This window comes from Carya illinoinensis, chromosome 9 (genome assembly GCF_018687715.1).
Source record: "Carya illinoinensis cultivar Pawnee chromosome 9, C.illinoinensisPawnee_v1, whole genome shotgun sequence".
NCBI classification, from domain to species: Eukaryota; Viridiplantae; Streptophyta; class Magnoliopsida; order Fagales; family Juglandaceae; genus Carya; species Carya illinoinensis.
This window is the reverse complement of record NC_056760.1, coordinates 20,084,341-20,097,061: the sequence shown is the minus strand read 5'-3', so window position 1 is coordinate 20,097,061 and position 12,721 is coordinate 20,084,341. Positions and strand designations below refer to the sequence as shown.

At 31.8% G+C, this 12,721-nt stretch overlaps 1 protein-coding gene across 1 annotated transcript; it reads left to right on the top strand.

Moving 5' to 3' along the window:
* The first annotated feature begins 1,368 nt into the window (after positions 1–1,368).
* LOC122276909 (protein MKS1-like) lies at positions 1,369–1,785 on the top strand. The gene has a single exon (XM_043086802.1). It carries the CDS (start codon positions 1,369–1,371, stop codon positions 1,783–1,785), a length of 417 nt encoding a protein of 138 aa, XP_042942736.1.
* Positions 1,786–12,721: the final 10,936 nt, after the last annotated feature.

Here is a 12,721-nt window from a genome sequence, read left to right as displayed (position 1 = left end):
AGATGCTGAGAAATGGTGAATTTTGGACCAGTGAGTTAGAAATGTCATCCAACTCCTAAAAGAGAGGTTTAGAACAAAGGCTATCGGTTACCTAAGAGAATTAGATACCCAATGAGGAGAGTAAAGAATAAGTTTCATATTATTTTTCCAGAGTTGGTAAAAAAGCCACAAATCTATGAATACACATTGTGCCAACCAGGATAAATTAAGTGAATTGCGGATAAACTGTTCTTAGAGAGTTTGTTGACACATTTGAGGATAATAATGAAATCTATGGTGAGGGCCTAGCTTAATATACTAGAAACTATGTTAAAATCTTCACATCTAGGAAGGGTAAGATTCTATCAAATTATAATGGAGTTTCTAATAATATCAAAGAAAACTCTAGAGCTTATAGTAGAGAAAAGAGCTAATTTAAGAAATACACTAGGGTCTCGAAGCACAAGATACCTTAGGATATACAATGTCGTGAGTGTCATGGTTTTAAGCAAATTAATCCTTGAGTGCCCTAATTAGAAGAGAACCCAAGGAAAGTTGGTCAATTCATCCTTGAGTAATCACAATTTGAGTAAACTGACTGTACTGTGTCTTTGTGAGTTGGTAGGAAAAATGTGAATTCCATGACCTTTGCTTCATCTATTGGAGATAACTGTGATTCTAGTTGTAAGATCATGAAAGTCTGATTTGAAGCTAGCATATGAAAGTCTCTATGAAGAGTGCATCACGTAAGAAAAATATCAATATTGCAAATCTTAAGAAGCTAGAGTAATGTAAGGGAAAAAAAAAAATACATCACCTGGATTATTTGACTGTGTGCTTGTGATATTTTAAAATCTGATATTTCTATGTTCATTGGAACAAAGATAAATCGGTTGACAAGAAAGTAATTGTGCAGGCAAAGTAAAATTGATATATCAGATTTTCTAGTACTACACTTAATATATATTGTTCTCGGAAATCACCATTCTCAAGATAAAATCTGGTTTTGGTTTATGTCAGTCACATGTAGGGCTGGGCAACCGGGCCGGATTTTTTTCCTGCCCGGTGCGGAACCCGGATAACCGGGTTCCGGTTACGGGCACTGGCCCGGAAAACACTCGGGCCAGTGTCCGGTTTCTAAAACCCGGGTGCATCCGGGCAGGGTACCGGATTTAAAACCCGGTACCCGGGTTTTAAATCCGGTACCCGGGTTTTTTAAAAATACCCAGCAAAACACTGGGTTATACGGTATAAGGGTATAACTCATACCCTTCGGCATCACGTTCCCCCCCCCCCCCAAATCTGACTCTCTCTCTCTCTCTCAAACAATCTTCCTGAAACCCTACAAATCATCCCATCGCCGTCATCCACGCCACCGTCTCAGACTTCATGTCCATCGTCCAGCGCCTCACCGTCCCGTCTTCTTCATCTATATCTTCGTCCGGCGCCGGAGACCTCTCTCCCGCTGCGAGGATCACCTCCATCGAGAAAACCAGCCCGTCGGATAGAGAGAGAGACAGGGCCAGCAACGCTGCCGCGGTTATGGGTATGGTGGAAGGAGAGGGAGTAGTAGAACTGGGTCAAGCTCATCCGGGGATATCATCTCCTGCGCCGGCTACTTTGGCTTCAATTCCCGATGGTTTCTTCTCTCCAGGAAATGAACTGCACAGCTTTCCTCCGTTCCACGATCTGAGTCCGTTTTGGCATAATGGGTTCACGGCGAGTCCTTCGGGGTTGTTTTCAGCTCCTTTGATTTCTTCATCTCCTTCTTCGATGGACTTATTCAACAATTTTTTGGACTTTTAAGGCTTTAGCTCTGTGCCGCCGTGCTTTGGAAGGAAGAAAAACCACGAAAACGCCTGCAAATTTTCACATTCCAAAGTGGTAAACTATTTTGCATTGACTGACTTTTGGTGGAATCAAAATTTTCCAACATAACTATTTGTTTTTTTTTCTCCTCATTAATATAATCAGAAAAATGTTTATACCACTAGGCTTGTATTCTAATTGGGTATGAATCCAATTATGTAATTTTTGGGGATGGTCTGTTCTCTCTCTTTTTTTGGAGTAGTTTTGTTGTTCTTGAATTTCTTGTAATTTGTAGCACTCATTTTTCTGGTGCCGACAGAAAAGTTTGCACTTTTTTCACTCATTTTTTCTTTTATTTCTATAATGTTTGATGTTTGTGATATGCCAAATAGGGTACATAACATTTTGGATTACAATCTTAGAGCCTCTGCTGAACTACGAGAAATGTAGACAGAATGTTCTGCATTATTTAGCATTTCGGATCTGCATTATTTAGCATTTTGGATTACAACCCGGGTAGAGGCCGGAACCCGGATTTTCGGGTTGTAAAAACCCGGATCAATCCGGGTTCCAGCCCGGGTCATAACCCGGGTATATCCGGGCCGGAGTCCGGCCCGGATTTGGAATCCGGGTTCCGGGCCGGGTATACCCGGATACCAGGTCCGGTACCCGGTTGCTCAGCCCTATATGTGACTGATTCCATGTCAAATGTTTTGGTGCATTTTGCATGAATTTTACTATCTATGGATAACAGCAAGAAAGCTGGATATTTCCAAGCCATATGTACCACATCCTCCCAAGATACCTAGCTAATAAACTGATTGTGTAACTACTTGCCATCTTTATTGTAAGATTAGCCATATTTGAGCTAATTTAAAGGTTGAACCCCCAAGGACACATGAAAAACAAATTTTTATTAAATAATGAGTTGAAGTTAGTCAAGAATATGAGTGACACATTTAATAGATTTCATGACTTACAAAAACTTATCTCGAACTCATAAACCTACACATAAATTACTTAAGAGAATTTGAGTTCCTAAAGTTGATGTCATTCTCCCGTCAAAGAGAGTGGTAATGGTCTTACGTACCTAGTATTAGGGAGACACCACATGCCTAGGAGTACTCTTAATGCTTGATCATATATCCTAGTGCAGCATTGTAGTTTTTAGATTGTGAGTTGCTTTTTTCTTGTTTTATGTTTACATTGCGTATTTTGGCTTATATTTCTTTTGAATTCATAGTTACATTCACTTCTTTCCTTTAGCAAAAATAAAAAGAAAATCTTGAAAAGTGAAAGTTTGACTTCATATTAGATATTTTTGGATATGAATATAATATCATTAGTGGGATTAATAGAGATACACTCATTGCATGTACATTATGAAAAGGGTGTCATGTTACAAATATATCAAATTTGTGAATTACACCTAATTGACTTTGGAGTTTCGAATCTCAACCACACACTGACTTCAGAGTTTAGACAGCTTGATGCAAGTTTAGGAGTTGGGAAATATGGATTAATCCATTCCCCAAACCCAATTAGATAATGATCATGCATATCCACAACTCCACAACCCAATCAAACTGAAAACTGGAACGTTTTTCTCTAAAAGTAGCATTTATTCAAGTAAACAAGTACTAATCTATATTCCTTAGTCTACACGGAAAATTCTACTATGTCAGGTGCATGCCTGCTTGCCTTCACCATCAAAAACCTACTTGGGACTGGAAGTATATTTTTGTTCTGATATTTAGTACGCCTAGTATATATCTCTAAGGTGCTTCATTTTCAGGAAATAAATCATGTGCTGACTTAAGACTCTTTTTTATATAAAATGAGTCTTTATGGTTTTCCATGAATCTTTTCATGCCATTTTCCCAAACTCCAAACTGGACACTGTCATCGTCTCCAAAGATATTCACAGTCACCTTTTCCTACTTTTATTTTTACTTGAAAGCATTTTCCTTTCGCATGGCCCACAACTCAAGTTTGGTTCAAAGGTTAGGGTTTCATATTTGGTCCAAAGCAGCTCATATATATTCTGTTTTTCTCTTCTTTGACACTTTCTGGCAGCGACATAAAGGTCGATGCTAGTATATATGCTACTCTAACTGCGACATGCCAAGGTCAATGCTAGTATATATGCTACTCTTCATACTACCTAATTAAGTACTTGATCTCTTGGTCATCATAAATGCAAATCATATTTTATAACCCCTAAATGCCAACAACTTAAAAAAATATAATGAATAATGAGACTTGTAAATTCCAAATGTACAAGTCTTGCACAAATTTTATATTAAAAAGAAGTAGACCCCAAGCAGAAAAAATCTACAAAAAATTTACTTTCTTTGTAGGGTCTGGTATTTTACAAATGGCTGGTGACAAGTTTGAGCATTTAGTGCTTGTTCCTACCATTACTCAAATATAATTGCCCACTAAAAATCCTATATCTGCTGAGTGTTAGGTCTTGACATGGGTTCCGACAGAATTTTTTCATAAGGAGTAAGCTACATGCTCCACTTTACTAACTTTAAAATCTTAGTTGTAAAGTATGAAAGAGGCATCAATAGGGGATCTCCCTGTCTCAAGCTACATGATTTCCCAGTATTTCATTCTCAGTCCATGGGCTCTCGGTTATCTCGAATAGAATAAGATACAGAGATTTCTAACATTCCATAATAGTTTTTGGGGATAAATTCAGCTTAAGATTTGACTATCAAAATTATTTTTCATTAATTTTAATAGTCAGAACTTGGCACAGATATTTGTTTATCAAATTTGATAGTTCTCAAGATGGCACCATTGAGAGACCGCATTACCACAACAAAAGTTCAGAAGTTCACTTGCCTAATGTGGTGAGAATGTAAAAGAACACAATAATATCAATAGCCATTTTCAAAAGAAAGAAGTACAGAATAAAGAAGAAGAGGGTGGTTGATTAAAAGGTAGGAATCAAAAGCAGATGAAGGGTAGACAAGAATCATGAGGAAACAACAACATTATTAATGTAAGGAAAGAGTACGAATTCCATTAACTCTTTTATTATTATTATTATTATTATTATTATTATTATTATTGTAATAATGAAAGCGTTAAAATAAAATCAAGGATGCAAGAGGAGTGCATGTGGAACACACCGAACAAAAAGCCACTGGATATATAGACAACACAATGTGTATAGAAAGAAAATAAAATAAAAAATCGTATAAGGTGCAAAAGGTTTGAACCCCATGTTCCTTAACACAGTCGAGGAGTCGACATTTGCAGTTGTCCATTTTGGGGATTAATTTAGCTTACACTTACTCAAATGCTTGCAGCTACTATATAAAAAATTGGTACTTTATACACAAATCAATTAACTACATATAATAATGCTACGGAAAAGGGCCATGCACTTTAAGTCGAAAATGCTCTATTTTTCCAAACATAGGTCACACAAATGGTTAGTGTTATGCTACTACCTCCAAACTTAGAACACCCCGTACAAGAAAAAAACTAAAATTCGTGCGAAAGGAAGAAGATGGGGGAGCATGGAAAAAATTTAGTATGCAACTAAACAGGCAAGCTGTGAAAAACAACAATTTATGCATGAATGGGGAGCTTTTATGCGAATTAAAGGGAGAAGAAAACATTATACCTTCACAAACAAAGCCTGCCCTGAAAAGACGCCTCGGTCGAGTCCCCAAAATGAGCCCAACACAGTTAGTACACAGGCCGAATATAGACGCAATTTCTCTTCCAAACTCGCCGATGGGTCTGAACTAGTTGAAGGCAAACTGAGAAAGCCGCTGAGAAACATGAACTAGGGGGAGAAGGGGGTGGAATAAGAGACTCCGAAAAGGCTAAGAACTTCGTGAATGTGTGTGCGTTGTAAAACCTTCAAGTTGAGTGGTTAATCCAAGGAAAATGCAGGGGATTGTAGAAGGTAATTACTGAAGGTTTTGCAGATGATGGGTAGGGAGTATGGTTTCGCCGAAGAGGAGTCAGGGGATTTGGGAAGTAAGGTACTATTTGGGGCAAAAGTGTTGGGGGGAAATAAAGCAAACTTAGCCCATTTTGGTGCCTGACTTTATCCCGACCTACAATGTAGCGCTATAACAAGTTTTTTTTTTTTTTTTGCAACACCATTAGTTGCCGAGACTATAGCATAAATCGCTGCAATAAAAATTTTAACCTCTCCCGCTGCCGAACGTTTTAATTAGCGTTGAATATATGGAGCAATGACAAAATCACTGTAAATAATAATCATAAGTAGCGAATTTATTCCCAGCAATTAAAAAAATGCTGAGAAAAGCACATTTTCTTGCAGTGACAAATTGATGGACTGTTCGATGTGCATATTGGGCCTCTTTGGGGCATCATTAGAGGAAAAAAATATCCTCATTTGACTACCGCTTAAATATCCTAAACGATAAGCTCAATACGTTGGCAGATGAATTTCATGACTTCACAAGCAACAACTACTGAGTTGTGCTTACTAACTCTGGGTTTTCGTATATATACTTTTATCATCCTAAAATATTTTGCTCTTTAATGTAATGAACAATACCAGTTATTTCTGTTTATATATTTTGTTCTTTTTTATATTCTAAATATTTATTTTCCTTCCAATTCATGTTTCAAGAAGTTATTCCCTGTTTTGGTCTTACAGCATGTTCGGATATCTAGATTCAAAATTTCAAAACAAGATCATATGTTCGAACACTACGCACACACGTTCACACAGGGACGAAGCTAGAAATATTATTTAGGGGAGAAAGGTATCTGTAAACTTTTTTATAAAAAGTGTGACATAACTCCATATATATTATATATACATAAATACATGCTTTCTAAGTACAAGTTTTAGATGTTGTATTTGGCATGGGTTAATTAAAAGATACCCAAGGACAATTGAACAAGGTAAAGACATTAACACGTTTAAAATATCGACTAGAAACTTCAACTAAAACGCAATCACTCATTGTAAAAAGATTATGTAAATACAAACAAAAAAATTATGTCAATTATTGTGGAACTTGCGCTCTTTAATCAGAGTTCTTTATAGTCTTGATCATTTTATTTCTGATTGTTGCACAGTTGTAAGAGTATAATAGAAGTGAGTTTCACCCGGTAGAGAAGAGTGCGCTGGAAAAAATATAGAGGAATTAATATCGGCGCAAGAAAAGATAAAAACCAAACTTTTAATAAGAATGATCTCGTCCATAGGAATTTATTATTATTCTCTCTAATACTTGTTCAAATAAAAATTCTAAGAAAGCATAGAATTCTCTAAACAAATGAAACGATTAGAGACAAATTCACTCGCTCATAGATCTATTGTGTGTCTTGCGAGTTTGAGTAGTACTAAGTGAGACTTGTTTAGTGGTTTGCTCAACCTAATGTCTACTGTGAATCTAGCAAACTCTCGGGTTTCGCTACTCTTGTGCAATTTTCTTCCTTTTCCAAGCCTTCTGTTTCTTTTAAGCTCATTTATACCTTTGTTAAGCATGGCAACACTTGCATTAGTTATGATCAACCCATTCTTGCCTCTTTTGGTTACACAGATAAGATGAGATGAAAGTCGAATAAAATATTAAAATATAAATTTTATTTTGAAATTTGAAAAAGTCTAATTATTTATTGTATTTTATTTAGAAGTTTGAAAAAATTGTAATAATTAATTAGATGAGATGAGTTGGGATAATTTGTGAAAACAAACGGAACGTGACATCTCGTTTGAACTAATATTATAATAATAAATGTCATTCGAACCAAATTAAATCTATTCCAACGGAATTATACTAATATATTTCTATTTATATTACTAATACTAATATATAATAATACTAATATTACAAAGTACAAAATAAAAAAAATATTAATAATAGTATTATAATACTTGTATGTAATATACTTAATATATTTTATCAGATTGGTTATACCGCCTCTTATTATAATGAATAAATACATAATATCTACGATATATTACTTGGGATACGTATATGGTATCAGAGTCATTGGCTATTATATATTGATATTGTTCTTTTATTTGTGATTTTATTTACTTTTTGCTATCTTAGCGTTTTATCGTTATTTTGTGATTTTATAATGAACTATTACCTTGTTCAAGCTGGTATTCATAACCGTAATGAATTAATTTGTGCAAGAATATAATAGAAAACTTGAATTAAAACATTATATGGAAAAAATAAAAGATGTTAAAGAAAAATAATTAAAAATGAGACTAGGTTATTGTTCAATGATGGAAATATATCATATATATCAAAGTAGACAAGCAGCTATAAAAGAATTTAATGATCATTGTAAGTTCTTAAGAGAAGAAATTAAAAGTATAAGAAAGCAACTAAGTATTCTTGCTTTATAAAAATAAAATAAAAATTCAATGATACAAACTTTTTAAACAACGATAACCCATATAAAAAAAAATGAAGTATATTGAGAATCTTGTGTTGGTAAGCTATGAAAATCTATTAGTCAGCCCATTTATGCCAAAACGACTTTAAGGGTGGTCCCGGTAGTATTCCCTCAAGATCTTGATCTACTCATTTTTCTTTGAATATAAGAAATCTTTGTTTTAAAAACTTGTTTCAATAAAATCTTTATTTAAGTTAGAAGAATCCACTACTAATAACAATAGAATCTGAACGTGATAATATTAACCAAGAAGACTATAGTACAATAGACATAGAAAGAAATATACGAGACTGGATTCTTCCTAATATTCCTAAGAATCAAATATACAAAGAGTCTACTTTCTCTTCTAAATTATCATTTTTTACTAATTATACCATTAAAACAATAGAAAAACCCATTAAACTAAATAATGATTATAAATCATTACAATTATTAACAAAAGAAGCTATTAAACACTATAAAGAATAAAAATATTCTTTTATACATATTGGATTAGTACAAGTGGATATAAAATCACTAACTGTAAACGGATTAAATGCATCAGTATTACTTTGTCTGATAGATAGAATATATTATAATTTTCATAATTCATTACTTGGAATAGTAGAGTCTAGCTTTTTTCAAGGTCTGGTTTATTTTAATTGTTATCCTAATTATTCACTTTCATTATTTAATACTAATATTTTAAAAGCTTTAACATTAAATATGAAAAAAAATGGTTATTATATGATGAAAGGATCACACCCTTTGACTGTAGTATATAGAATTCATTATAAACTGATGAAAATAATATTAGAGCCATAAGCTCTTATTATTAGTCCAAATGATACACATTATTATTACAAGCTAGCACACCAAATTCTAGTATACAAATTCCTAAACAAATAAATTGGAATCAAATTACTCTCCCTAATGAATGGTAGTTAGAAAATATTATTCCATTACTGAAAATAGAAAAAAATTCTAAAAATGATTTAGATTACATAGATAAAAAAACAGACAGAACAATCCAAATTGTCTTTCAACCTTTTAGGAGATCATTATCACAATCACATTATTCTTCACCAGCATCTTCTAGTCATCATACACCCAGATCTGTCTTTACTTTAGTTTCTAGAAATAAATCTTAAAATTTTGACACCAGATCTCAACATCTAGACACCCAAATCTAGGAAATTATTCATGGAAATATTATTAATATACCAATATATACTATTAATCATCCTGATATAGCATTCACCTCTCAAAATCCCCAACAAAGTAAAGAGTCTTCTTCTCCGACATATTTACAAGTAGTTAGAGATGATGCTCAAATATTCACCCTGAGTAAAAAAGAATTTAAAATTAATAAAATTTATTTAAAACATGATTATATGTAAGAAGAAAATAAATAGAAAAGATTAATATTTTTCTCCACTTTCATAAAATTAGAAAGAGATTATATCCAAATGAAATATTGTAAATATTTAGAAAGTATATAAATTAATATACCTTTCTTCACATAGTTTGAAATATATAAATCAAACCAATTATCAACCATAAATAGAACAACTAATCAATAGACGAAAGAAAATAATAATCAAATTATTCATGAAGAATACCACCCTCTTGAAGCTATTAAATACAACCAAAAGAATACTCAAGTATTAGCCTCACAAATAAAGAAATATAATTATATATCAGAAAGTAAAAATACTGATAATATAATCTAACAAAATAATTATACCAATTTATATTTAAAAACCACCAGTAAACAATTAGAAAGAATTGAACATCAAATATCTCCTATTAATACTTCCATCAAAGAAACAAAAGAAATTCCTTTATTTATTCCCCATGAAATTCATTCTCATTTAAAATTTAATTTTTCTAAAGCTAAAGATGATTTATTAGAACAAATATATAATAAAATAGAAAAATTAACATCTACTTCTACACAATCTCATATTAATGTATTAAGCAAAACAGACTCACCTGATTTATCTGACTCTGAAATTAGTAATATTGAAAATCAATTTAAAGATTTACAATTAAATAAAATTAGAAGTGATCATTTTAATTGCTCATTTGTTAGAGACTCTAAACATCATGTTTTTATTTCTCGTAATTGGTATCCGATGCCTACCCATGGGATATGCAATTCGAAAAAAGAGAATACATAGTAAGATCTGCTTTTGCAACAGATGTGTTATATAAATGGAATATAAATGGATTATTTAAATATGAAATATTAAACTATTTTCAAGAAATGATTATGGTAGCTAATGTTTATAAAACTAGTAGGAAAATAGATCATCAAATAGCACATATTCTAGTTACAAAATTCACTAGCCAATTATAGGGCTAGTGAGATCATTATCTCTCACATAATGTGGATTATATATGCATTTGTTTTATCTAGAGTTGGTATCTGTGGTTCATGCTTTCCTATCTTTCGATATTGCAGCGATGGGAAGTGATAATCTCTATTTGTCAACTCACTACAATCAATCTCAACGAATTCTTTTCTTGCTTTACTGAAGCTAATAAGCTAATAAATGGATCCATTTATTTCATTTCTTGAAAAATATACTGATCACTTGTTTTCATAAATAAGAAATCTTTTATTAATATAAAAATAAGCATAACCTAAGTATAAAAGTAGTCCATATAATAATGCATCTAGTTAAGAACTAACGATAAATACAAGGAATTAATTCACAAAAATCAAGACCATAGAAATCTAGCAGCACGTAAATAAAGTCTCAAAGAAACTTAGATTATAACATACTTATAGGGTCAATTTCATACAATTCGTTTTCAATGATATTATTGATTTTATTTTTCTCAGTAATTATTAATTTTAATGAGAAAAAATTGTATAAAACATCAGTTAAATCTTATTTTCTATATTTTATACCATACAAAGTTACAAGAAAAATTTTACAAATCATCCTCACACCATATATATATCATATCTAATATTTTTTTATTTTTTATTTTTATTTTTCACTTACCAAATGTGCGATATATGAATGATGAGTATAAAAATTTCATTAATTTAAGAAGAATAAAACTAAAATTATTTTTAAAAATAATATTAAAAACAAATAAAAAAGTGATATTTAAAAATAATGAGTAATAAATCTCAAGATACACTTACAGAATCATTTAGAGTCCTCATGAGCTGTAACTCAGCCCATCTGAACCCATACCCCCAAGCACAGGCCCAGCTTCGAAGAATAACACCGGCCTGCTAAATGTAATGCAAATAACTCTATTTGAATACCTCTACACCTAATACAATGAATATGATATAACTTGTTCTAAAAGATAACTTTAATGCATATATACATATATATACAGTGGGCGCTGCGAACTTATTTTCTTATATGATAGAGATGTTTACCTACTAATTACTGTTTATTCCGCGAAGATTTTGCAATGGAATTATATGTCAAAAGAAAAACCCGAAACTTATTGACTTATTTATTTATTTTTGTCTGAATTTGCTTCTATACTTGATAAGAATTGCATGCGGATCAAGCGGGGACCATGTAGGCATGCATACGTGTCAGATGCTTCTACAATGGGCAGGATTTTTTTCATTTATATGAAAATTAAATTTCAGAACCTTTGACCTGTTATTAGACAAAACTTCTTTAAACGTAAAATTTATAATTTTTTTAATTAAATATTTTTTTATAAGTAGAACTTACAACATTCTTTAACTCCACGTAATCTTAACATCTCAACAATTTTAAATTTATTTTAGGTTGGTTGTATAAAACTCACTATCATTTCAACTCATTATTATTTATAAAGAATTCAAACCAGCTTAACATCCAAACAGAGCGTTAGAATGATCATGGTAAATAATAAAAGATAATTCAACAAAGATAAATTAAACTATATATAATCTTCTTGCAAAAATAAACCAAAATTACGTACGTGAAATCTAAAACATGATGACGCAGGTCGACATATATATATCGAAGAGTCCAAAATTAATTAGCCCCATGTATGCATGTGTACAAGACGATTAATTTGCTGGAGAAAAGTTATTACTCTTTATAAAGTTAAATAAAAATACGTGATATAGATAAGATGAAATATTTTATTAAAAATTAAATAAGATATTATTATAATATAATTTTTAATATTAATTTTTTTTAATTTTAAAAAATTGAATTTTTTATTATATTTTATATAGAAATTTAAAAAAATTATAATGATTATATAAGATGAGATGAGAATTTATTTTTTTCTGTTTTTTTCAACCAAACCATAGTTTGTCAAACTTCTATATTGTCAAATCGCCATTCAATTCGGACTAATTTACTACGTGCACGATAGCTTCGTTCAAGTTCTCTTTTTCTATGTACGAAATTTCTTGTGGGAATTCATGATTTCCTGCAAAGTTACAAAATATGTACGTTATATGCAACAGCTGTTATACGAATTTTCACATTAATTTCCCAGTATTCAACAAAGTACGTATATAGCTCCTCATAACGCTATAAATAAGGAA